The sequence below is a fragment of the Pterocles gutturalis genome, unplaced genomic scaffold (assembly GCF_000699245.1).
Source record: "Pterocles gutturalis isolate BGI_N339 unplaced genomic scaffold, ASM69924v1 scaffold10012, whole genome shotgun sequence".
Taxonomy (NCBI): domain Eukaryota; kingdom Metazoa; phylum Chordata; class Aves; order Pterocliformes; family Pteroclidae; genus Pterocles; species Pterocles gutturalis.
In genome coordinates this window covers 38,692-64,607 of record NW_010107967.1, presented here as the reverse complement: position 1 = coordinate 64,607, position 25,916 = coordinate 38,692, and the positions used below count along the sequence as shown (strand labels likewise).

At 40.4% G+C, this 25,916-nt stretch overlaps 1 protein-coding gene across 1 annotated transcript in view; it reads left to right on the top strand.

Moving 5' to 3' along the window:
- Positions 1–4,329: 4,329 nt before the first annotated feature.
- The window catches only part of NEO1 (neogenin 1), a 53,217-nt gene continuing 31,630 nt past the window's right edge, over positions 4,330–25,916 (top strand). Inside the window, exons 1-6 of the mRNA XM_010072451.1 lie at positions 4,330–4,567; positions 14,175–14,394; positions 19,531–19,685; positions 20,222–20,370; positions 21,440–21,578; positions 25,173–25,222. Coding sequence (XP_010070753.1) covers positions 4,330–4,567; positions 14,175–14,394; positions 19,531–19,685; positions 20,222–20,370; positions 21,440–21,578; positions 25,173–25,222 — 951 coding nt within the window. The remainder of the gene's footprint in view (positions 4,568–14,174; positions 14,395–19,530; positions 19,686–20,221; positions 20,371–21,439; positions 21,579–25,172; positions 25,223–25,916) is intronic.

The following is a 25,916-nucleotide window of genomic DNA, read 5'->3' as shown; positions in this document are numbered from 1 at the left end:
GTTCAGTCTAAGGAGGCACTCTCGGACTTTTCCTCAGACCACAGAATTCTGTGGAGTTGTCTGAAACTTGAGAAACATGCAGGGTATTGTGGATGAAATGTCAGAGCCAGGTGAAAAAAGTCCATTGAATAGAAGAGAAGGACCCTGTTGGGTGTTCTTCCTGAAGACTGTTCTGTTTCTTCGCCCAAACAGAAGTGTCTTCATGTTCTTTTTGTCTTACCCAATTGTATTTGTCTCAACGCAAGGATGATCTGAAGAGGTCCCTGTGGTTTACAGGAGTGGCTTTTGGAAGGCTTTGTGGCCACCAGAGAAGAAAAGATTTGTAGATTAAAACTGAATAGTAAGGCTGCAAACCCTTGCGGCCAAGAATTCAAATTTTGTGTGAAGAGGAAGAAATACTTGAAAGGAAAGAACCGTGGATCTCAGGAGAGCAGGAAATAATAATGAACCTGACAGCAGGGCTGTGCAACAGGCAGCCAGCTCTGCTGGGATCAAAAGCCCAGTGAGATGCGAGATGTCCCATCTGGTTCATATGGGGAGAAGATCCAAAATTAGGAAGATGGAAAATCCACTATGAGTATCTTTAGAGACAAGACTAGCAGGGGAATTTCCTCTCCCCTCGAGAAATCTCCCCACTTGTAGCTATAATATATCAACATATATCCATGTGGGTTTTTTACTCGGCAGACTTAAGGCTTTTTTTTTTTTATGTAAGCAATCGGTTGCCATATTAAAACATAATATTCCTACAGTGTTTATCACGGTTTATGGCAAAAATTTTCTCTCAAATTTAGAAAATAAGACACAAGGTTATGGGACTGTGATGTTTGAGCCAAACATCTTCTATATGATATTTCCTGTTTGACTATTCATGGCAGTGACTGCATTATCAAATCCACACCATATCCTGGTTCACCACTGTATATGCACATAAGCTCTCTCCTCTTCTGTGTGCACACATTCTTCCATGTATAAAAAGATTTGCATGCATAAATATTCATCTTTTTAAATCAGAGAGTTCTGGGATGCTGTAGCCACTACAATGCTGCGAAAAACTCAAAAAGCAGCAGATGTAGCAAATAGAACCTTAATATCGACAGCAGAATGAAGTTTTTTAAAAATAATGACAGCGCTTTTGTTATAAGTAGGCGAAAGCTCTTCCAAAATTACTGCCTCAGTCACTGTCGTATAACATCAGAATGGCTTCATGTGAATGATGGATGGACAGCTTGGAAGTCTCATTTTGGAAGTTGTGTTTTAGGAACATAAACAGCATCTGAAATCACAAACTGATTTCAAACAGTGTTTTGTAAAACCAAAGCCAAACTCTTGAGAATATTTTGTTGTTGGTTGTGTACACTCCATTGCTAATTCTCTGTAAACACAACAGTGTGTTCTCCTCTTTAATGCTGAAAGACGCTTTTTTGTTTGTTTAATTTCGATTTTAATTTAAATTATTTCGCTCGTCTTCCTTGGTGAAAGTCAACATTTGTGTTTCTCATGGTTGCATGTATGTTCAAAATTGCCAAAAAGGTATTTTAAATTCCATTAGTTTCATCCCTTGACTCAATCCGTTTTAAAAATGACCTTTATTTATTCCCTCTTTGTTGCCCCTGCTTATATATAGTCTTATTGAGAAGGGGAACTGATTAACACACTAGATGTCAAACTTCTTGAATTTTAACTTCAGGAAATTGGGACCTAAACAGTTCTCATCTTCTGTGTTCAACAGACTATTCATGTTTAAAGTTAGCATGCGCCTGAAATAAATGGCTCTAATTTAGATGAAATTAGTAATAAATTAATGTTTGCCAGTGCGCGGTGAATTGCAGGAAGGCATAACAAAATTTATAGGATGCTTTGATTGCACTTATTAGTTTTCATTTCTTGTTTTATGACTGCATTTACAGTTGGCTTGGCAAAGAAATGTGAAGCCTTGTGAAGGTATTCATACAGGATTGCGTGCACCAGGACTTCCATTGAAGCTTGCTCAGCACAAATATGGGTTTCGATGATTGCTGCTTCTGTGGTTATGCTTTGAAACACTTGGACTGCATCACCTCTTTAATTTTGGTTTTCATGAGTGAAATTAATGGTTAAAAGGTACTTGGGTTTAAAGAAATTATATGTCATATTGTAAAGAAGAATAATATGGAAGGAATATGAGGTGGAGGCAGCGAAAGAACCTGTAGAAGCAAAAAGCTTGGATGTATTTTGAGAAACATTCAACAGATTAATTCATATTTCCTACCCTTTGCCTGTATTTAGTGTGGATTTATTGTACCACAGCAAAAGCAGGATGAACTGGGATGTGTACGTGCTGTACAACAACTGTGAAACAGGCTCAAAGGCTTTGAGTCCCTGTTTTCCATCATCTCTTCCGGGGTATTCTGGATTCCCAGTAGAGATTCTTGGACCAATAAAAGTCCCTTTGCCACTAGAAGAGGTAATACAAGCAAATACACTTACCGTAATGTCGCTTACCAATTCTACCAATTTCATTTTCCATTTATCCTCTTACATTTTATATAATAGTTATTTCTGGCAGCTTGGCTGCTGCCTTACTGGATAATATGTTGCCGGCGGTGGTTATTCCCAGGAACCAAAGCCATGTACAGCTCTGACGCGGCGTTAAGCAAATGCGACTGCATCCAGTGTGACCAGCTGTGGTTGTTGGGTGCCAGCTAATTGTTCCTCTGCCCATACATGGCTTCTGGTTATAGGTGAAAATAAAAATAATCCGGGTGAAGAACGTCAGCTGTGTGGGATGCATTCACTGCATGGTGATGGGTGTTTGGTTTTTGTGGTTTTTCCTTGGTTCTTGTTTAGATGAAGAGTATAACGGCAGGGTTAGCTTGAGCTTGAAATCCATCACGACTACTGACGGCATTTCCTCTGCCTTTATTATTCATAAACAGGGTTGGGAAGATTGACAGAAGTAGCCTTAATTTGTAATCGAGGAAAATATCAGATTTTGTCAGTCTCGCACCAGAGGGGGGAGCGAATGTGTGGATATGGGCTTAATTGGTTGCTTCTGTTTCTAAGCTGCTAAATTATACAGTAATATCAGAGACAGCTGAGTGCCATTTGGAGAAAAAGAAGAAGGATTGGTTTACAGTTTGGTTGCATGTGGAATAAGATTAATACAGTTGAATATCTGAGAAGACTCTCTTCTGATGTCAAGTATTTCTCCAGCAATCTTGACCAGATATCCTAAATAAGCTTTATACCTATATATAAAATGTGTATATAGATATATAGATATATATCTATATGGTTTTATACCATAAGGAAATAAATTTAACAAATAATCTAACAATCTAATGAAAAAATCTAACAATGTACGAAATATAATACTTATTTTTAATAATGTGCATTCAAGTTTTCCTAATTTCAGTATTGAAACTAACTGTTGCTGTTCTCACTGCATTAGAAAGATTCCCATGTGGTATTTTCTTACTTTCTTGATTGTTTCCCCTCTCCTATCACCTCTTTCCCCCCCCCAAAAAAAAGGAAAAATAATTTTAAAATAGAAAGTAAAAAAATATGAATTAAGAGTTCATAAGATTGGCCTTCGTGTCCCTTATACAAATTCCCAGTTATCCTGATACTTCGTCTGGTTTCGATAAAAACAGTGGGTCTGAGGGAGCCTCTAAGGGGTAAGTAAGCAGCAGATATGTGTGGTCTTTATCAGAGAAATCCAGTTGAAATGAATATAAAAACTCCAATACCACATCTAGTAATATTGCTGTGTACGTGGTTATAGCCAAAAAGAGGAAAAGTGGGGTTTGCTTGGAACCTTCTCTCCCTTAAAAAAAGAAAAAGAAAAAATCATGAAAGAAAACCAGAGTGCACTAGACATGTAGGAGAAACAAGTAGTTAAATAAGTCAATGTTTGGTAGAGACCAGCAGAAAGGAGTATGATTTGACATGCAAACAGCTTGTTCAGTCGCATCTGTTGCAACTTCAGCTTGCCAGAGTTGGTGCTGCGGAATTGTTTGAAGTGTCAACAGAGCCCAAACTGAGGGAAATTATCTTTCACTTCCAAGTTATTTCTTGGAGAAAACAGCATAAGCTAAATCAATAAATCCTGCGTACTGCATCCAGGTTGTCCAGAGGAAACTTTGAGGAGCATGATGGGCATTTAAACGAACTATATTGATTTAAGATAGAGGGTCAGCTACAAGAAGCAGCGTTGAACAGCAGCAGGATTGCCAGCTGCAGCTCAAGGATTGAGGTTAATTGATCTCAGTCTGGGCCGGTCCTGGGAAAAGAGAGAAAGAGTGATCACCCCATGGTGTTTCTTAGGAAATGTATCCTTCGATAGTCATGTTGTGTGGTTTGATCACAGTACCGGTGTATTGGCATCACTCTGCCATCAAACCAGTGACGTCGTCCCAAACCTGGTTGAAACGGTTGTTAGTTGTTTGTAGCATTTACAGAATCGACAGCCACTGTGGCCCTGGTACCTTGGGTGTGCCAACGGAGCGAAAAGCCAACGATGCTGCGGCGAACACGCAAGGCGAGGTTGGAAATGGAGGCGTGGGGAAGGGATTTGCTCAAGCTGGTAAGTGGAGTTACTGGCAGAGTCCTGGTGAAACTTTAGACTGCGGGAGCAATCGACTAACTCTTCAGATATGCAAATGGCTGCTGTAAAAACGAACATTTTCCGGAAACACATGGCATTTCTGTTAGTGACTAGTCCAGAAAGAGTAGCTTAAGTGTAGCACACTGGCTTTTGAAAGAAAATGATTGCTTTCCTGTTATTATTAAAGTCAAATTACAACATATCGTTGCAAGCTCTACTGTGCTTGAGAGGTTTTTCTTCTGCATAAGAATTCCATTTATGAGTATTTGCATTCCCAGGATAACCTGTACAGGGTTCTCCTCGTGCATTTACTTGCATTTTTACTGCCTGGGGTTCTATATGTGTGTTTTTTGGGGGGTTTTCACTCTTTCTTCTTAAGAAGTGGTCAATAAAAAAAAAATTTAAATATTTTTTAAAATGAAATATTTACTCCTGAAATGTGAAGATTGTTACGTCCATCATTTTGCAATATGTAGTTACAGTTTGAAATTCTTTCCAATAACAAAATCTGATTAAAGGTAGTTTAAAGCTCCTTGGGGATAGGTAGAGAAATGTTTGGCTTTTTTTCCTTCCTTTTTACAGCATGAGTCTCATGACCAAAATGCATGCAGGGCTTTTTTTCTGTACATCCTCCCCTAAAACACTGCTATCGGATGTAAACTGTGGGGCTCCGGCCCAGGTCTGTAGGAGAGGCTGCCTTCCTCTGCGGGCTCACCGCTGCGTGTCGTGCGTCAGTAAGGTCTGTCACGCCTTTTTAATGGGTGTTTTATGAGACAGGAAAAAATCAAATTGTTTCCTCTACACCAAAGCATTTCATCTTGAAATGAAAATGGGAGGAGTGTTCTTTATCAGAATGGATTTTATGACTTCCTTTAAAAAACAGGGTCATTGTCAGCACGTGTTTATCAGTAGATTTATATAGTCACAACTTATTCAGTGCCCATCAGTGTCCATTTTACATTAGAATATAGAACCAAATGAATGCTTAAAAATCATAATCACTGGGTATTAGTTAGGAATTTGCTCGTTATGTATTTTTGGTGAGCTTTTTGCAAGTAGGATGCATTGAGTGAAGAGTAAATAAGAGTTCTCATTCCCAGTGGTAATGTAAATTAATCTAAGGCAATTAAAAAAAAAAAAAAGGCAGCAATTTGCCTGCCTGCTTTAGGCAAAAAATGTCAGCATAGAGACATAAGTAAGCAAGGGTTGGTTTCTATGGGGGTGCATCTGTTCCTGAGGATGGGGGACTGCATTTGGTTAAGTGTGCTGCAGACAAAGTCGATTCAGAGAGCTGTGTCGGGTTCTCGTCCTCAGTCCTCTCCCTTCGTTGAGATGATCCTGGGAGATTTACGGTCAGACTTGGTGATCTTAAAGGTCTTTTCCAGTCAAAATGATTCTACGCTTGTGTGAAAAAGTAGTTAGTTGATTTAGGATGATAAAGCAGCAAAAAAGGTTTATACTGCTGAAAAGAGGAGGGTGATGATGTCCAGGTTCAGCTCCTTGAAATGGCTTCCCCATAGGTTCAGGTTGCAGGGTATGGGCCATAAAGCCGATATGGGGCTTTCTGTATGTATATATGTATGTACAGCCAGTTCTGCAACGTGTAAGGGCAAGCGGCAGGAGGGGGATCTCTCCTGTTCTGCAGATGTAAACTCCCAATGTCACCTCACTTTCTCATCAGTAATTGATTGTGCATTATAGTTAAAATACTACAAAAGTTAAAAGCGTTGGCTTTAATAAGATCCGGATATAAACACATAGAAAAAGTGCCCAGGGCTGAAACTTGGTGGCACCTTGGGGGTTTCTTTGGCCAGGTGGAGTGGGGAAGCAAGGTACTGTTGCCATGTGAACGTGTCATTAAAAAAAAGGTGACTGGAAAAATACCATTATCACAGTTTCTACGATTTTTCTGTCCGTTTTGGTACCAAATGTCTCTTCTATACAATGGTAAGCAATACTGATGGATTTTCAGTTAATCATAGCAAGTAATGTATAAACCATTGCAATATAAAATATAAAATCTGGGTGGGTTGTTTTTTTTCACTTTGGAGCCTGATCTGTAGTACATCCTGGTTACGCAGGCGTGCGGCAGACTTTATAGGGTCAGTCCCTCGGCAGATGTGCTTCGCATTTCTGAACGGTTCCTGCATGTTTAATTTTAGAAGTAATTTCAAGGTTAGTAGGCTTTATGTCCAGCTGGCCACACTTGTGCCTTCTTGTAGGTCTTGCCCTAAGTGTTCTCATGTATTTTCTTTTTCTGACAAATTTCCTTGTATAGCAAAATCACACACAAAATTCAGCTATTTAAATTCTTTAATGAAGTGCAGTTTTGTACACAATTATTGATATAGTTTTTAATTTTCTTTTCTCCTTTCACACTCAAGTCAAGCAGACCTAAGTCTGTGCCTTACACCAGGTACGCGGAGCTGCTGGTGGGTGTCATTACAAAATCCAGGAGATTCAGGAAATGTGCGTTCATTATATACAGCAGAAATTGGTTTAATACATGCTTCTTTCCATGGCTATTTATTTACTTTTGCAGTTTTACATCAAAGCACCTCTTAGTGGAAGAATTAAGAGTCTGATAGATTTCTTTTAATTATTTTTTTCCAAGGGAAGGAAGTAATTCAGTTATAATAACTGATCTATTGAGACAAAGTACCAGCTTCAGCACTGTGGCCATTCATCCTGTAAGAACTTATTAGGGCCAGTTAACCTGTTTTTCTTTGATTACGGTATTGTGCAGGGGGCTATTAGGAATAACAAGATGATGTCCCTTCTCTAATAAATCCATGAATTAAGCGTTGGAAGAAGGACAGCAATTTGAAATGGGTAAAACCACATTTTCATTTCCATCAGGAGAGCACTTGTGACATTTCCCACCCATGCCTGCTCCCCAGCTGTCCAATTGCACCTCAGAGTAGTTTTGGATCCAGTGCAAACCTGATGTCTTTGCAATGAAACTGGACTGGAAGATGCTCTCTGGTCCCTGTTGGATGTTCAGGGTAAAAGCTAGTCCGAAGTGGAGCCTATAGAGTCCATACGATGTGGGTGCCAGCCTCTCAGAAGAGCTGGTTCCCCCTCCGCTGCCTCCCCTACTGCCTTCCAGCATAGACGGAGCCTCAGCCATGGTTCAGAAATCCCTGACCCTCAACTGTGACTTTGCGAGCACTTAATATGACCAAGAATAGTCTAAATATGGCCACTGACTAGTTCTTAAACTGTTTATGTGTCCCAGTTTCATCCATCTCCATCCTGCCTTCACGAGGGAGGCTGTAGCAGCGGCAGACTCATTACCCACGAGGCAGCCAGGGCACGGGGAGCTGGACTCAGCCCAGCTCGTTCAGATAACAGCGGCAAAGCTGAAAGCAGATAACATTGCTATTCCGCTTTCCCTTTGTGTAGTACATCCGATGGAATAATTGGAATGTTATTGCCTGAAGGAGGAGGAAGCAGTGAATATGCCAATAATGTGCTATGGGAGGAAAAAGGAAATCTAAACCGGAGGGGCTGGCCAACGTGGAAAATATTTCTAATAATTAGCTAACAAGTAGAGCATTTCAAATGCTAGTTTTCAGGTGTGGTATGTTTGACAGAGTTGTTTTTAAAAGATCACATGAGCATCCTGAAAGGCTGATGGTAGAATAGCACCACAGGCACATGTGCAAATTGTTTGTTATCTTGCCGCGGTGAATTATGCTAGGAGCAGCGGGGGGTCATTTTTCTCCCATGATTAAAAGCCGGGTACCACATTAGTGCACCAAACCGATGGGCACCCGTAGCCTTTGCCTCTTAGACTTCACCAGCCCGGTGATGGTAAAATGAGAATATTGTCCTTTTGCCAGTGAAGGGTTCAAGTTGTAGAAGTCATTCATGGTTATTTGAGTCCAACTTCTTGCAGGTATTTGTGCGCTCCACAAAACATTTTGATAAAATAGCTGCAATCCTGTAGAAAGTATATGTACCATGGGTAAAAATAATTTCTAGTGGCAAGTTAAGAAAATCCTACTTTGTCATTGTTCTGCCAACCTCGTCCTGTTGGTGGGGTGCTGGGTGTCCTGCGATGATGGGCTTCAGCAGTTGAACGTCGCCTGGGTTTGTTTGGTAGTTCAGGCACCGTTCTGTTGCCCAAGTTATTGCATAAGCAATAGAAAAATTACTGCATGAAGCAGAAAAAGGACTGAAATATTTTGCTTTGTTTTTAACTTATTTTCGTTAGCTTTTAACTTCGTTAGAAGCAGACAGATAAATCAACCGCCTTTCCTCGTCTATCGATCCAGAATTGAAATGGTATTGCGACAGTTTTAATGTCTCCTCTCGGCAACATTTATTTAACCTCAGTCTCCCCCTCTCAGCCCCTGACTGCTGTGGAGCCACTGTTTTAGGAGTGATTCATTTTCTGTCAGCTGTTTAGCTGAATGATTTCTTTCGAATGCTGTTCAAGACAATGTGCTATATCTCAGCGGTACAGACTTTGTGCGATGCCAAATCAAGCAAGGACTTTTTCTTGATCTCTTAGAAAAATAGAAGCTCAGAAAAACTGATATATCAGCAGTGGTTGAAAAGATAAATCTGTTTTATATATGTCTGGTGTGCAACAACGTCATTTTTTTCCATGTTTTTAGCGTGTCACTTGCTGAATATGCATATTTATATATTTTTTTATGTGAGATTAATGTGAAACTGTGTAGGAATAGATCTGTAAAGAATATTCCAGAGTATAGTTACTTTTTAAAAAGAAACATACATTAGAAAGAAGAGACTTGTTTTGCATGTTACTTGTTACCCCGTGCTTAAAAGCTCGAAGTAATAAAGCTGCTCCCTTATTGGCATTAAAACTAATTGTAGTGTAATTACTCATTAACACAGCTCTGCACTGCTGAGCGCTCTGCTCACGCGGCCGTGTACAAATCGCTTTGTAATGGCACTTGGGGCATTTTGAGGAAGAATGGGGAAAAAAGGAAAGGAAATAACCTAGGCTTTTAAATACGTTCTGCAGCTATCAACAGTACCGAATTGCCACCAAGCTGGTATTTAATTGCAGCTTTCAGTGGGTGAGTTTTCGTGCCTATTCATTGCTTACCTTACTTGTACGATTTACAAGTCCTTTGTGCTTCTATTTGGTTCACAGTTTATTTTTCAGACGCCAGTGGTTTTTTGTTGTGTTTGACCACTCTACCTATAATGCTGTCAGAAGGAATATTTCTGGTTTTGAGTCTTGGGTGAGGATAAAACTGGGTTTATGTTAATCTAGGAAATCTTGGCAGCTCTCCCAGACTCTTCATCTTGGTGCCTGCGGGTTCTTCAAGCCCTGTGTACAGATCGCTTAAGGAAACGATGAATTTTTTCATTATATAGGAAGACAAATACATGAGTATGTGGGATGTGTTTTAGAATAAGTAGATTAATTTTAAAAATTTATCAGGGGAATATTTTTCCTTAGAGAAATTTCAGCATCATTTTGTTTCAATTTCATTACTTTTAGAATATTTGTTTTAGAATAAGTAGATTAATTTTAAAAATTTATCAGGGGAATATTTTTCCTTAGAGAAATTTCAGCATTTTGTTTCAATTTCATTACTTTTAAAATATTTGTATTACATTTTAGCTAAACAGAATGATTTTTAAAGAGAGGTAAGATGCAGCTTTTGCATCAAGACCATGTAATTTGAAGCAGATCACCTGCCAGTATTACCAAGACACATAAAAGAAACCAAAGTATTGACGTAAGGTGATGGAAGAGACATGGTTTGCGTTTTGAGCTCTAAAAAGACGACTGCTGTTCTGGCGAATGGCAGGCTGATAGTATTCTTTGGGATTTTGTTCTTTGTAAGCTCATACATTCAGTATGAGTTCATTCATCTCCTTTAGTTTTCCTAAAACTTTAAAATGAACAACTGAAATGTTGGTTATAAGGAATTTCCGTATCAAAGTAGCAGCTGCCTGTTGTGCTGGATATGAAGTGTCTTCATGTTCTTTTTTCACATGTTAAGTAGTTTAAGTAAATGTGTGAAGCAATCAATCAGAGAATGCACTGGGATGGTTCAGAAGATGTTGCTTCAGAAGGCTGATGCAGCTGTAAAACACAAGTTTGTTTTTATAACAGCTTTCCTACAGATTACTCCGCAAATTGTTTCATGGTTTTAAATAATATTATTAATGTAATTAGTTAATAGAAGGGTAGGAAATTAAAGCTCTCTGCAAGGGGAAAATATTCAATTGAAGTGTAAAGTGAACAGAAATTTCAAATTTGAAATTAAGTGCAAGTCAAGCAAGCAAGCACTCTGGGAAAGATGCCGAAAACTGCAGGCACCAAGGAGGTGTTTAGCAGAGTCCTGCACTGTGTTCCTCAGTGGTGATGCGCTGGGGAAGGAGTAGAGATGGGTGCAGTGAGTCAGGCTGCAGTCCAAGGGAACAATTAACATGGGCTCAAAGTTAAACACAGGAGAGGCCTGGCTGATGTGACCAGGACCACAAATGTGATATTGAAGTGGCACTCCAGTTGTCACCGAGGAGCAGAGTTGGGAAGATCTGCTGACCCCGATGCAGGGCTCCCCGTGTGTCGGTGCTGAATTCGGAGGTTCCCACCAGCCCACGTCTCCAGCCTGGCAGGTCCCTCTGTCTGCCAGTGCACCCGTCCAGTCCAGATTTGGCTTTCTTAATTCCACCTCTGCATGCCTGGATGGCATTTCTGTATGTTGTTTGCTTAGCCATTTTTATCTCCATTTTTGCTTATTTACACCTTGTGTGCTCCAGCGTGGCCAGGAGCTCCCTGTTGAGCCAAGCTGACTTCTTGCCGTGCTCGTTTGTTTTCTTGCACATAGGAAAATGGATCATGCTGGGATTGTGGGTGGTTTGCCCCTGAAGAGGGGTGAGCTCTCCTGATGTCAGTTGCCCGTAAGGACAGCCATCCACGGGACCACACGTGTCCATGTTTCTTCTCCTGTAGTTCAGTGTCTTGATTACACCAAATGCCTTCCTCTGATTCTTCAGGATCTTAAATTCTTCCATTTGACAGTCACTTCAGCTAAGGATGCCATTGACTATCAAATCTCTGAAGAAATTTTCTTAATTTACAAACAGCAAATGCAGGAGAGCATCTCTCCTGCGGGGTCATCCAGCACTGGTGTCCTCAGAGGTCACTGCGCTGAGAAGTGGTGATGGTTTAGATTGGCATAAGGTTATAGTGGTAACTGCAAACGCTGGTAACTTCAGCTAGAACCTTTTCTGCCCCCAGACACTGCTGTTGCCCCTTGGGATATTGTACCATACCATTGAACACGGGGCGAAGCTGTGTGATGAAATGCTCTGTGATAACCAGTGCGGCCCTGGGGGCATGGGGCCCTGTCTGAGCCCAGAAGAAGAGCTAAAAGGTGGTGCATTTCTGTGAGAAACGTAATTACAGGAACATAAAAATAGTTCAGATTTTGCAGTGAATGTGAAATTAATGGTGTAGTCTATTGATCGGGACGAGGGTGCTGGAGAATGCTCAGTTGTGATCTGTGGCTGTTACTGTGTGGAAAAGATAATTAGGAAGATGTAGTTGTGTACTTGTCTTTCTGTGATCTGTATTATCAGTAGTAAAATATGTACATTCCTAGCTCTGGAGTCTTGCAGACTCCTGTAAAAATACAATTACTGAAGTAAAAGGTCTTGATTTTAGTATGACAGCCAGCAGAAACATGTAATTGAGGTGTAATTCGGTTGGTGATTGTGTTGCACCAGCACATGTCGGGGGAGTGAAGCTTGCCCCGTTGGCAGGATGGGCAGTACCTGAGAGAGGAGATACGACGTGATCGAGAGGTTCAGGGAAGGTGAAAGAGGTGCTGGAGCAGTACCGGGCACACCGGCACGCAGGAGGGGAGGGAGGACATCGCCAGTGTCCCCATGGAGCTGGGCCTCAGTGGTGGTGGTTGTGGGTGTCCAGAAACACACCCTTGTCTCTGTGTGCGGTAGTGTTTCACAGGAAACAAGGAGGTGTCTCGTAGGTCTGCCCACGTACTTCTATTTCATTGCGCAAGTCTGAAAAAAAACCATTATTTTGTTCTTCCACCACCATCAGTAGTTGCCTAAGAAATATAAGCAAAAAAAAAAAGAGAGTTCTGCAAATTCAAGACCTACATGCGAGCTGATGCTTTGGCTGACAAGGTTTTTTTAGAATTTAAAATCCAGTTGTTGATGGTGGTAGGCTTCTCAGTGCAGCTGAGACGTTCTCCGCGTGTCTGCCCGAAGGCACTCTCTGTGTTGGGTTGTTGATAACGTTTTCTGGGTTAGTCAGGTTTTTTGCGTGCTGTTTTCTCCATGTCTATCAAGACACAAGTCCTCGTATTCTGGTAGTACATTAGGTGGAAATGCTGCAGCTCTCAACAAAAGCTGTACCCATCCTGAACTCTTTCTGGGGACAATCTGAGCCATTTTAGTTAGTTTCCATAATTAATAAATGCATAAAGGTATTTGGCAGCATAGATTCCTGCATGGAAAATGTCATTGAGTGGCTCAAGCTTGGTAAATAGTTAAGAATCCAGAAAAAATCAGGATATCCCAAGCTTTAGGGTTTTGTTACTAATTGTGCTTCCTGTAATGCTCTGTGGTAATTGGGGTCCAGCTGCTCAGAATATTACCGTTAGATTTACTGGATGGATTGCTTTAATAGGATTTGGAGAACAGCTATTTGTACGTTACGGCTTGTGCTGTTAACTCACCAACCTTTTAATGCAATAATCCTGGAGATTTATCCCAGCTTTAAAGCAGTCCTACAGGAAGATGTACATGACTGAGCACAAAAAAAGTTTGTAAAGTGTTCATATAATATGAAGCAAGAGGTTATGCTCGGTAATATCTTTGTAAAATGATGTTATATATGTTATGAGGGTGAGGGAACACGTTGATGGAAAGAAAACAGTGACCTTAGTGAAAGTTAGGAAAACAGTCTCTGTTTCCACTGCCGTACCAAGCTGGTCACTGCTTCTTACCACCATCAGTAGTAGAACCCAACCAGCTCAGAAAGCAGTTACCATGTGAACTAACTTCAGTCTTTAATTAATTGCACAACCTAGATGAGTTTGTACTTCTTAAATGAATTTTGGGTAATCCGTCTGTCACTTTTTGTGATGGAGAATGGTATAAATTAATTCTATGTGTTAATGGAATAAAGTAGAAAAATTGGTCTGGATGTATTTTTTTAATTAATAATACAAGTTGGGGGTTTTTATAGGTAAATATTTGGTATTACATCTGGTGTACAAAGAAATGAAAATATTGTTTGCTGCTGGTATGTCCTCTTACGAGGTCATACTTTATCCTCGGTTTTCACCCTTCCCTTTCCCTTGCCACTTCCATTACAATGGAGATTTGGTCTGCTTGCTCGACAGTGACGTGTCCTGTAATATTTCCCATTAGTTCCCAGTAGTTACCTTTGCCCGCATGTCAGCCTTCAGTTTAATGGCCTTTTTTGTGTGTGTTCATTTTCTTTTGTTTCCCATCGTGGTTTTGTTTATTTTCTTTTGTGTTTTTTTTCCTGTTTTCTTTTTTTTAAAACCGTGGTGATGTTTGCCCTTCATATTCCCCAATGTTTGCACATGCCAAGATGTTGCCATCCCAACATTACCTCCCACTTCACTGACCAGTGCCACTAATGACCATCTAGCACCAGCTACAACAGGACCATTGCCTTCAGCCCCGCGGGACGTCGTGGCCACCCTTGTCTCCACTCGCTTCATCAGGCTGACGTGGCGGACACCCGTATCCGACCCTCAAGGAGACAACCTCACCTACTCAATCTTCTACACCAAGGAAGGTATAAACAGGTAAAGATCTCGATGTCTAAAACGGGTCTTGCTCTTTCATGACACTTCTTGACATTAGCTTTACTTAGAAGTAAAGAACCTTAAATCTTTAAGGTAGGTGTTGGTGAAGTGTCGATTCTTTCCTAGTAATCCCAGTAAATAGAAATGTCATGAATGTGAAGCATTTGTGAGTTTTGTTATATTATCGCAATGATTTTGTTCAATCTATCCCTTTTTCTTACTGATGGGATCTGCTGCTCAGAATTACAGTTTCAAATTGTTGTGATACATTTGAAGAGGTTGGATATAGCAATCATTTTGAGCAATCCTTAATTAATTGCTTTAATTAGGTTGATTATCAGATTTATCACTCAAGAAAATTATCTGTCAACTGACTGGAACGTGAGACTCAAAGTTAAGAAACTCATTTGAAAAGAATATAAAATACCCTAATACTTATGGTGAATTGCTGCTCTTTCTTAATTCTGTGGATAGACATCTTCTCCAGTCTCATGAAGATTAATTGAGCCAATTAGTAACATATTTGCTACTACTTCCTTACTTTAGTACTATACATTCTTGTTGGAGATATTTTAAGTGAGGCAGGGAAAGAAGATGGGGTCCTGCCAGCCGTTCTTGCCTCTCCTCCTTCACCTTCCTGGCTGTAACCGCTCTGCCCACTGGGTTTTTAGAAGGCAATTTTCTGGGGAATTTGCTTCATGCCTCTCCCTGTACTGCTTTTGAGGAGACAAAATGCATCCCCTTCCACTACAAACAAGAATGTAGAAATCTAGAAAATAGTCCTCTTGGGCCAGAAGCATGTGCAGAACAAAGGGTAGGAGGCGTCTCATCATTTGTGGTCAATAAATTAGGAAATTACGGGACAGTCTGCAGAAAGAGCTGCTTGTAGTTCTTGCAGAGCAACCCTCTGAGCCTGGGTTAATACAGTCCCCAGAAAGTTTACCCAGCAAAGTGCTTGAGCTGGTGCTTATATGTAAGCAGGTGTTTTCCTTGACTGCAGTGAGATCTTTGTTTGCTTAAGAGTCTTTCTGGAGCAGGGTTCAAAGTAAGCTCTCAAAGCCTTTCATTAGCACGTATTTGCTCTTTCCTCAACTTCCCCACTCCTTTGCTTTTTGGGAGGTTTTTTGTTATGCCTCATAAGGACAGTTGGTGTCACACATGTCCAGATTGGTAGGAAAATCGTATGAAATCCTTACAGTGAGCCTGATTTAGGGAATGAGAGCAATAAAAATGAAAAAAAAAAAAAAAGTGCTGTTTACCACTTGGATGTTGCACTGTACTTTTTGACCAGTTAGGTGGGTCTTGTAGAAAAGTTGCTTGGTTAATGAATAAAAAAATAGATGAATGTGTCACACGCACAGAAATCAGAACAATTTGAAGTCAAGCTTGGATATGCAACCCTCCTTTCTTTCTTTCTGTTACAAAACACTGCTTAAATGATAGCTCTGTAGTCCTTGAATTATATATGATCGTATCTTTGCTGTGGTTTAAGTGCATATGTACCTCTCCTCATACTATTACATTTTTGCCTACCTGTACCATTTTCCTTGCATGCGTTAGCGGGTCCTTTTAGTAACCTAAGCGTTGTCTCTTCCTCGCTTGTATTTGAGCGGTGATCAGACAAGGTATTTGATTTATTTACCTTTTAGATCAGGCTCGTGAAAAATGAAAAAAAGCTCGTTTAACATGGAACAGCTTAGCTAGATATTCTGAGGTCTCTAAACCATCTTTAAAGGGTTGTAGAGAGTCATCTTCACATCGTGACTTGTCGGAGCACTGAAATCTCTGCAGCACACAAGGTGTGGTTGCTGGGGTATCAGCTGCCTCAGCCGCTGCTGACTTACCTTTTATTTTATTTGTTCAGTGAAAGGAAATAACACACAGAAACATGGTAAGATGTTCCTTCACTTTGCCCTTTGAGCTTCTTCAGAGGATTGCAAGATGACTGGAACACGTTGGCCCCTAAGCTGAATGTTAGAGAAGACTTGTAAGCGGCAGCAAAGAAAGAATTACAGCACAAATGCAAAACGCTGCCCAAGGTGTAGTGGCTGCTTTGAGCACTTCTGAACCGATGAAACCTGGGGTTGATGGTATGTGGGGTCTGCTGAGAATGAAGAGCTGTAGGGCTTGGAGTTGGCTCCTTAACGGAGAAACTGAAACCATCCATGGAAGAGGAGTGTTTCCAAACACAGAAATCAGCCGTGAAGGTGGCTTGTTTCTGCTTGTTTTACTGACCACTGGTCACCAGCAGATGGCACGAATTTGTGTTGGCTTGATGGTGTCCAAGCTTTTATTGAGGGAATTACCCATGAATGAAGTGTCTTTTGGCTTTATTGTCACACCTCTGGAGGAACTTAAGTAAGCTGATGAGATAAAAATGACTGTCTTCCTTATAGATGGTAGAGTTACGCGGCTGTTTCACCCTTCCATCAGGTGTTCCAGATTGGAGACAGTTCCCCTGAAAAGGATATGAAAGTTCAAATGTGCTGGGGGGCAAAGGGAGGCTTAGTTCTGTGAAACAGAAGAACTCCAACTTACAGGATTTGCACAAAAATAAAAGAAATAGTAAGCACATTGCTGGTGCAAAATAGGAAATTACACGTGACAGATATTCAAATAATATTAAATCCACGGTTCAACGCAGTGTGCTTCAAACACAGAAAATGGAGTTTAATTGTGTGTAATCACCCTGTCAACATGTCTCTGAGCTCGGTGCCAGGCTCCACAGCCGACACGGCTGGCACAGGCGATAGTTGCTGTTTAATAATTCCCTGAAGGTTGTTTTTTATATATAAGTGTAGCTTTAAACTTCCCATTTCCAGATTAACACTTGTTTCTGGGTTTGAACTGTAGGCTTTTCCCCTTAGGTACCCGATAGCTATTTTAAACTTGAACTCTCGTTTACAAAGCTCTTTAATTGGGGATTAAACTGGAATGAGTTAGAATAGTCATCATGTTCTGTAGGGGAATACAGTTATTCCTGTAGACCATCTGGTTTGTTACCTGTTATCCCTACCTAGACACATCCCAGCTCGTAAAAGGTGCTCGAGGCTCCCGAAGACAGGCCATAAATGAGAGATTTAAATGGCACTTAATTAGATTAATCTCAACGTATTTTTAACATACTGCTGTGAGGGAAGGCACAGCTCCCAGTTATTACTGAAAATTGCAAGACTTTGATGTGTCTATTTATTTTTTGATAAATGTTGTCTTTCCATTAAAATAATTTGGATTTATTTTTTTTTGTAATTTTAAATAATAACCTTGGATTGCTGGAGGGTTTTCTTCTGGATAAAATCAGTGAGTGCTTTTACACTTGAGGCAGCAAATGCAATACATTTTGCATGTCAATGGGAGATGAATGTTATTCCACAGCTGTGAATCAGTTGGCACTTCTTCTGAGTTTCCAAATACCGTCACTGTATCTAAGACATGTCTTAAAGGAAACTATCCATTTGAAAATGCGTTTTCCAGCAAACATTTTGCACTAGCTATAACTGGCAAAGTTAGCGAGGGAAAATATTTATCTTTTTCCCTGTGCCCCCCAGTTTCATTCTGTGGTGGGTATGACATTTCTTTAGTATGTCTCGCTCCTCTTGCAGCTTCTTTCTTGCAAAAAATACTTTATAAACATTAAAAGAAGAAAAATCTTTTGTAAACATCTTTAATTCAAAGATGCTGTAATGATGCAGTGCATTTAATGGTGGAAATTTAAAACTGAAATTAAGTGGCTTATGCAATGCCATTTTTAGCTCAACTTTCATGAAGAAGAATATTCTAGAAAATGTGTTTAAATAGATCTGGAGTTACCGTAAGTGTACTGTTTCATTCTGTAAAGACACAGTGTAATACTGCAGAAATCAACAGGGATTTCAAAATGTTTTCAACCAAGTTATGCTAAATCAACTGTACTGGTTGGTTTAAAAAGAAATAAATGAAAAACTGGGATTTTGCCATCATATTTCTGTGATAGAAACTAAAGCGTAATGGCTGGAAGGTAGGAAAGGGGAGACTGTGGAATAATTTTGCCGAGGCTTCTGCATTAAAAATGGTTTAATAGCAGCTAATCATGGGGACGAGAATCGTCTGCCCTCTGCTGTAGAGCTGAACAAAGTCTGGCAGACAAAAGGGGAATAATTGTATTCAAAGCAGCCACGTTTTCCCTTTATTTTCTCAGCGGGGAAGTTTTTTTGATTTCTTCTTTTGTAAAACTGCTTTTATTCATATTTACAGGGTGTAGGTAGCTCCTTTTCAGAAGGACAGTGTGTAGGTGTCGTTATGCAGACATGAAAGTTCATGTGAGGAGGGCAATGTTTTGGAAATAAAGGCTGTAGTTAGTTGATGATTAATCTTTCTAATCTTCCCCTCAATCCTGAGCTTGATAAGAACCGGTCGAGTTTCCTGAACTATGTTCAGCGCAAGAGCAGGGGCTGAAGCAATGGGGTTTAGTGGATGGAGAACCCTTCCCGTTGCCTTGGCACACAGCGTGTGCTCTCTTGAGAGCAGCGCAGCCACGGGCAGACGTGGACTTTTGCTGACTCCACGACTTGTGTGGTAACAGCGTAAATGCCCCAGCTGTCTGCCTGCGTGGATGTGAGTCGGAGCCCAGGGATGTTTTTAAAAAATATAAATATTAGGGAGGAACTAAGTAAAGTTTAGAGGTAGAATGCATTAAAACAGCTTCTTTGAAAAAATACTCAAAAAGCAGCCTTGCAATATTAACAAAAATGCCTTAAATCTCTCCAGACTCTGTGTACGCTCCTTAAATATGTGTTCTTCTGGCTTCATAGCAGGAGGATAAACTGTCACTATGAATTACCGCATGCTGTTACAAGAATAACAGAGAAACTACTTAGAATTTAGTGATGTCGACTATAATTTATTCTTCTACTTCAGCGCAAATTTTTTTTATTGTTCAAAGGGAAGTTACAAAATTAGAAGCTGTTTGTCACCAGCAATTTTGGCATATTCTTGTTTTATTGTGTAGTCGTCGCAGTATAAATAACCACATCGTTAACACATTAGATGTATTCAGACGGGATACATCTTAGTAGCAACTATTCCTTTATTTACCCCTCAGAACCCCTCTGACTAATGAGTGATTGGTTCTGCACCCAAACCTTTTGTTTCCCAAAGAGAACGCGTTGAAAATACAAGTCGTCCTGGAGAGACACAAGTGATGATCCAAAACCTGATGCCAGAAACAGTTTATGTCTTTCGGGTTGTGGCTCAGAACAAGCACGGCGCGGGTGAGAGCTCAGCACCACTGAAGGTGGCAACACAGCCTGAGGGTAAGCTGGAAAGGTTTCGAGTCATCTTGACTTTGGGATCGATTTTTTTGTTGGTTTGTTTTCCCCATTTGTGACCTTTCCCAGAATAAGTTGATAGTCTTGCCAGACCATAGTTTCAAAATTATTTTCCAAGTTACCATGTTGGTATGCTTGTCTGATTTATGCTCACCACTAAGAAGAATGGATAAGACATTCCTTGTTAAGTTCTCTAAAGTTCCTGTTATAAAATAAATACTTTTAAATTGCCATTAACTGAAAGAGGGAAAAAATAAAACTTTAAGAAAATGTGAAGTGTGTGATTTGTTGGGATCATTCAGGACAAAAGGGATCTGGCGCAGGGAGCAGGATCTCCTTCGGAAATTTGGTCCCATCTTTACACCCCCCCCCAATGAATCCATGTGAAATGCTGAAATGTGGAAAAATACCCATCTTTGAATTGAGTTGATTAATGGTGAAGTCGATGCTAAAATAACTAGCTACTGATAATGTTAATGGTGAGGCTTGGTGACTAGCGGAGTTTCATGCTCACATTTCAGTTCAGCTTCCTGGGCCAGCACCCAATATCCGAGCGTACGCCAGCTCACCCACCTCCGTTACCGTCAGCTGGGAAACGCCGTTGTCCGGCAATGGAGAAATCCAGAACTACAAGCTCTACTACATGGAGAAGGGACAGGACACTGAGCAGGTACAGAGCCCACCTCTTCCTGTGCAATACACAATGCCATTCAGAGCTTTTTTTTTCTTTTGTTATGTGTTTTACCTTAAATTTCTAGAAACACCTTGCCTAGTGTTCATTTTTCTGATAGACTGAATCCTTCAGGCTAAAATACTGAAATATTTAAAATTAAAAATCCAGCGTGAAATGTATAGATCTTGGAATTAAGCCGGTATTTTTTGTGATGGCTTATTTGGGTTTTCCTGCATCGAGCTGCATTTGGGCATGTCCATCCGATCACAAGAGGAACTCTCAGATAATGGCTGTATCCTCATTGAACAGCTCTGGTTCGGGTGGTGTAAAGGACACCTGCGTAGTTTCTCTAGGTTGGCTGGTTTTATTTTAGTAAAGTAGGCGAATTACTGATTTTAGCATGATCCTGAATCTGCACTGTTTGTACTCCTTGAGTTCTTTGATCCAGTGATTGATTTTTTAATAGTGGTGAGTGTTTGATTAAATTTTCTTATGATTCTACTGGAAGAATCCAGTGTGTTCTGTACAAGTATAGGCTGCCATCTGAGAATACTCACAACTCTGGGAGGATTAATCCCAGTCATTTAATTTCCCATCTAATTGCATGGGAATATGAATCCAGCTATTAAAAAAAAAAACAAAAAAAAAACCACCAAACTAAGGGAAGAATATTTTTGTCAGCATTTAAAATAATGTTTTACATCAGTTTTTAAACAAGAGTGTTGTATTCCTCAGATAAAATTACCTTTTCTGCTTCTGCATCCCACTATTCAAAATACCGTAATAATTTTTACTAATAGGGAGGTTTGTCAGAGCCCTTTTCACTTGCAGAACCAGTGTCCATGGATTGATTTGAATGGGACGGGTAGAACCTTCTCTTGAAAGCTCACTGTTAGCACCTGTACACATCCCAGCGATACATGAACTGTGGGTCTGACCTGCAGGTGCTACAGAATTTTTCCTGCTTTTGGCTTTGAGTGTGACTGTACTGAGAGTCTTAAGACATTTATGATAGTTGCAGACCTGATTCTGACCTTGGCTTGGATGTGTGTTTGTTTCTGAACAGGATGTTGATGTAGGAGGACTTTCCTACACCATTAACGGATTAAAGAAATACACAGAGTATACTTTCCGAGTGGTAGCTTACAATAAACACGGACCTGGAGTCTCAACCCAAGATGTTGTTGTACGAACACTGTCAGATGGTAAGCTGCTTTATTCCTTTTTTTTTTCCCCAGGAATTATGTGGTAATTTCCTTTAAGTGAATTTTTAACCAGAAAGACTTCTATGTTTTTTGTTCATTGTTGCCCTGTTTTATTAATAATGTCATTGTTGCGTATGGCCATGCATGCTGAAAGTTCCCCCGGAGGCTTTCCAAATTAGGTGAAGGAAAATTACTATACCTGATTCTGATTACAAAACAACGGTGGCCTTCATTTCAACATCAGTAGTTTATTTCATGGGTTATTGAGTCCTCAAAATATTAAGAGTGGACAGAAACACAATTACATTGAAGGCAACAGCTCCAAATTGTTTTTTAGCTTCTCTAATATTGTTACATATGAGCAGACTTTTGCTTTTGGAGTGTTTTTATTTTAATTGTGGCCATATGGGAAAATGCTGCATGTCCTTGTTTGGACTCCAGCACAGATACTATTAAATTAATTGCATATAATAATGAAAGCAGGAAGTGGTAATGGTATTTTCTATAAGGCAAATAAAGAGGTAATGTGAGCAAATATAGCTATATGAACAATTGTAGAATGATCAGAGTTAATGTTAACTTTGATTTTTTTATAGAGAAGTTTATTTATATATAAGAACAGCCAGACCAAAAATGAGCCTAGCCTGGAATCCTCTGTCCAGGCATGACCAAGAGCAGAATAGATGAGCACAGAGGAATGTTGTCCCAGAGTCTCCCGCTGTCCAAAAGTTTGTTTTTCTGGGACTTCTTGGCTCTGCAGTGGTTTCTGTGTAGTTGCTAATTCAGTTTCTCCTCCATTAAACTCTGTCAGCATCCTCATTAACCCACATCAGCTTTTACCATCTGCAAGATCAAGTGGACAAAGATTCTACAAATAAATTCTCTGTGAAAAATTACCCCTTTGTGCCTGTTTTGCACCTGCTCTACATTAGCGCCATGTGTCCACCAGCCTTCTCTGTCCCACTCCCCATTTTACAGCCCTTTGCCATCCCTCATTCACCTCTTTTCCAGATCCCAAAGTCACACAAGTAGCCAGCCGTTTCTTTTGTGGAAGCTGTTTCAACCTTCAGTGGCCTTTTCCAAACTCCCTTCTAGGTTTCTTTTCTCCTCCATGCTTTTAAAAATGGAGGTAGAGGGGACTAAAATTGTGTCCAAGATGCAAGTGTGTAATTACCGGCGTCTGATTGACTTTCTTGGCCCATTCTGAGCACTGAGGTGACATTTTTGGGGGTAGGCTGATCTTGGTGGAATTGCTCTGCTTGGAGCCATCATTTTGCATGTAGAGGTAGGATCATTTTTCCCACGTGTGTAACTTTATCTACCATGAATTTCATCTGTCGCTTTAAAATCCAGGCGCAAAATGTCCTGAGGTCTTTCTGCAGTTCGTTGCCATCACATCTCTGTACTAACATTTGTCACGTCGCTGCTCATCCCCCTTTCATCACTTTCGAATGTGTTGAGGGGTCTTGGCACATACCACGGTGGAGCTCCACAGGTCCTCTCTCACCACGGATGTTCCTGCCTTCTCTTTCCTTTCTTTTAACCAGTTGTTACTCAGGCAAGGGCTTCCCCTCGTTGCTTTAAGAGCTCTCCAGCAGGTTTGTGGCGCAGGATTTCCCTTTAGAAAGTGAAAAATGCACATTATTCCTCCCTGTATCTATTTGTAGAAGAATTTCATGTTTTATTATAGCTTCAGTTTATTTGCCTAACACAGGTTTCTGACTTACTACTTGAAGTTTCCGGTAGTTTCTCAAACAGAACCCCTTTTAAATACTGGCATCACATTTCCCATCTCCCAGTATCAAGGCAACTTGTGAGAGGTTGCAGCCTATTATAAGTCATGCAACCATTCCCAAGTTCCTTGAGAGATCCTGGATGAATAGCTTCCAGCTCCTTACTTGTTTGAGGAAGAGTTTATTATTAGTTGTAATGTCATTTTCAAGTTTTCCTGAAGTTCCTTCTGGCCCAGCTCATGGTCTTGACATTTAACCTACTGACATTTATTTTCTACACCTTTCTGAAGGACATCATCTTGCTTCTTAGAATCTTACAGCTCTGCTGTGTAACCATGCTGCTTTCCCCGTCAGTCTCTCAAATCGTTCCAGATGAAAGATGCACATTTTCTTCTCCTTTTCTTCTTGTGGTGTCTGTAAGCAGTCTCCGTGTTTCCTGCAGGAATTTCATTCTAAGCTTCCTTTAGCTTGTATTTAACGAGCTTCCACATTTTGATGCCGGTTTTTGCTCCTAATCTAAATCTGTTACGGTGGTTAGTTGCAGGATAGCTCTTCAGGTTTTACAGTGTGAACCAAGGCTTACGTGCTGGAGTACCAGTCCATAGGAAAGCTATTTTATCGACTGGCCTGGTTAAGTTCTTCATCTGACCTGAGTCTAAGCGTACTTTGACATAAAATGAACTGTGCGCACATGGTGAGATACATGTATATGGATATATTTACATGCGTGTATCCTTTCCTGTGTCCTAGTGATTGTATTCCCCTCCCCAAATTTGCAATAGATGCATTAATTATTAATCACTCTTTGTGAAACCCATGGCTTTTTTGAAGGTTGTTCTGAAAGTAGGTACCGACTGCGTAAAACAAACAAACAAACAGCAAAATAAAAAAGCTTGGCTTTCTTTCATTTCCTCCTCTTAACCCATGGTCTTGCTTTTTGAAGGTCTGGTAATTTCAGTTGTCAAGAGAGAAGGAAAAAACTAATAAATCCTTGGTGTCTCCATTTCTGTCGTGGGCTAGTGGGAGAGGGGTATTTATTTAAGCACACCCCAGTGTACCTTTCACTTATCGCAGGGCCACTTTCACTTTATGCCCTCAGGAGTGTTTTCTTTAGGTATTGTTGTGACCGGTGTGAGTTATTTGGAAAATCCATTATTCAGGCCGGAACAATCTTTAGCCCTGTTGTGCTCCTTCCCTGTCCTTGTGCTCAGCCGGAGCCTCACCTCCTGCCAGGGAACCCTTATCTCTGCCTTCGAGATAACGTTTGGGAGTCTGAAGGGCTGTGACTAGGATTGCCTCAGTCTCAGGTTCTTTCTTAGACTTTTTGTCCAATGGTCTAATGGACGAGTAAAGAACTAGCAAAGATGGGAGTCTGAAAGCAGGAGCTGTCTCTGTGATGCACTTCACCTCTTCAGTAACACAGGGACGTGTCGACTCGAGGTCTTCCTGTTACAGAAAATAATGATGACAAAAACCATGGCTAGAATTTTAAATGTGGGTTCCCAGAATCAAGCACATACATTAAAGATTTGATTTTGAAAAGTACTGAAAGTGCTCTTCTTTCTTAGAGTTTATGGGAAGTACCTTTAAGACATTTTTTTTTATTGAGATACCTGTGATAAGTAAAGACCTGATTAAAAAGTGAGTTCTTTGTGATGAAAATACATAAACCTCCTAAGCTAGTTGCTGTACGTCATAAAGTACCTCGGGCAGAATTTTGGAGTTATTTTCTATAGTGTCTCCAACCAGAATGGTTTGTAATTCCATAATGAATGACAGCAGAGAGTACTTGTGTATGGAAATACAGTATTTGAGACAGTATATGGAAATTTGGGAGTTGTAATTCCTTTAATGTCTCTAGTCCCCAGTGCTCCACCGCAGAATCTAACCCTGGAGGTACGGAATTCCAAGGTAAGCCGTGGAGAATTTCCTGTCGGTAATGGGTAAGAGAAAGGTTGGGGGGTCTTAGATCAACCAAAATTCAGAGCTGCTTTGGGTCTCTGCTCCACTGTGCTGCTTTTCATCTGTTTGTGAGTTGCCCAAAAGGAAAATACCTGACTGTGGGGCTTGAAGCATTAGAAGCTCCGGTCTGGTTGTGGCTCGTACGTAACGTAATGCAGCCAAGACAGTGGCAATGTACCAAAGCATGGAGGCTAATTATGAGAGGTGTTTAATCAGGCACAAAAGCCTGAAGCTCCAGAGCCTGAATGTGTTCCTCTTGATTAACTATTGTTTACAGTGTGTGTGCACACATATGCACGTTTATAGTGTCCTGGGCACATTAAAAGAGAAAATTATACACTTAGTCATTACAACTTTAATGATTATGATTGGAGATGTTTTTAAAAGCCTTTTTTCTAAATTATTTTCCAAATACCTTTTTCTGCTACCTGTATGATTAAAAATAACTTCCTGCACATAAACTCCAGTTCAGATAGAGAATCTCTGTTTAGAGAGATTACCGATTCTTAAAGATAGATCCTCAAGTAAACCATATCTAAGATAACCCAAAGAAAATGAAAGGGAAACTCAAGAGGCCACTTGTGAAACAGGAATCAGAGGTCTAATGGGATTGAAAAGCTTTGAGGTGAATTTCTGTAGGCAC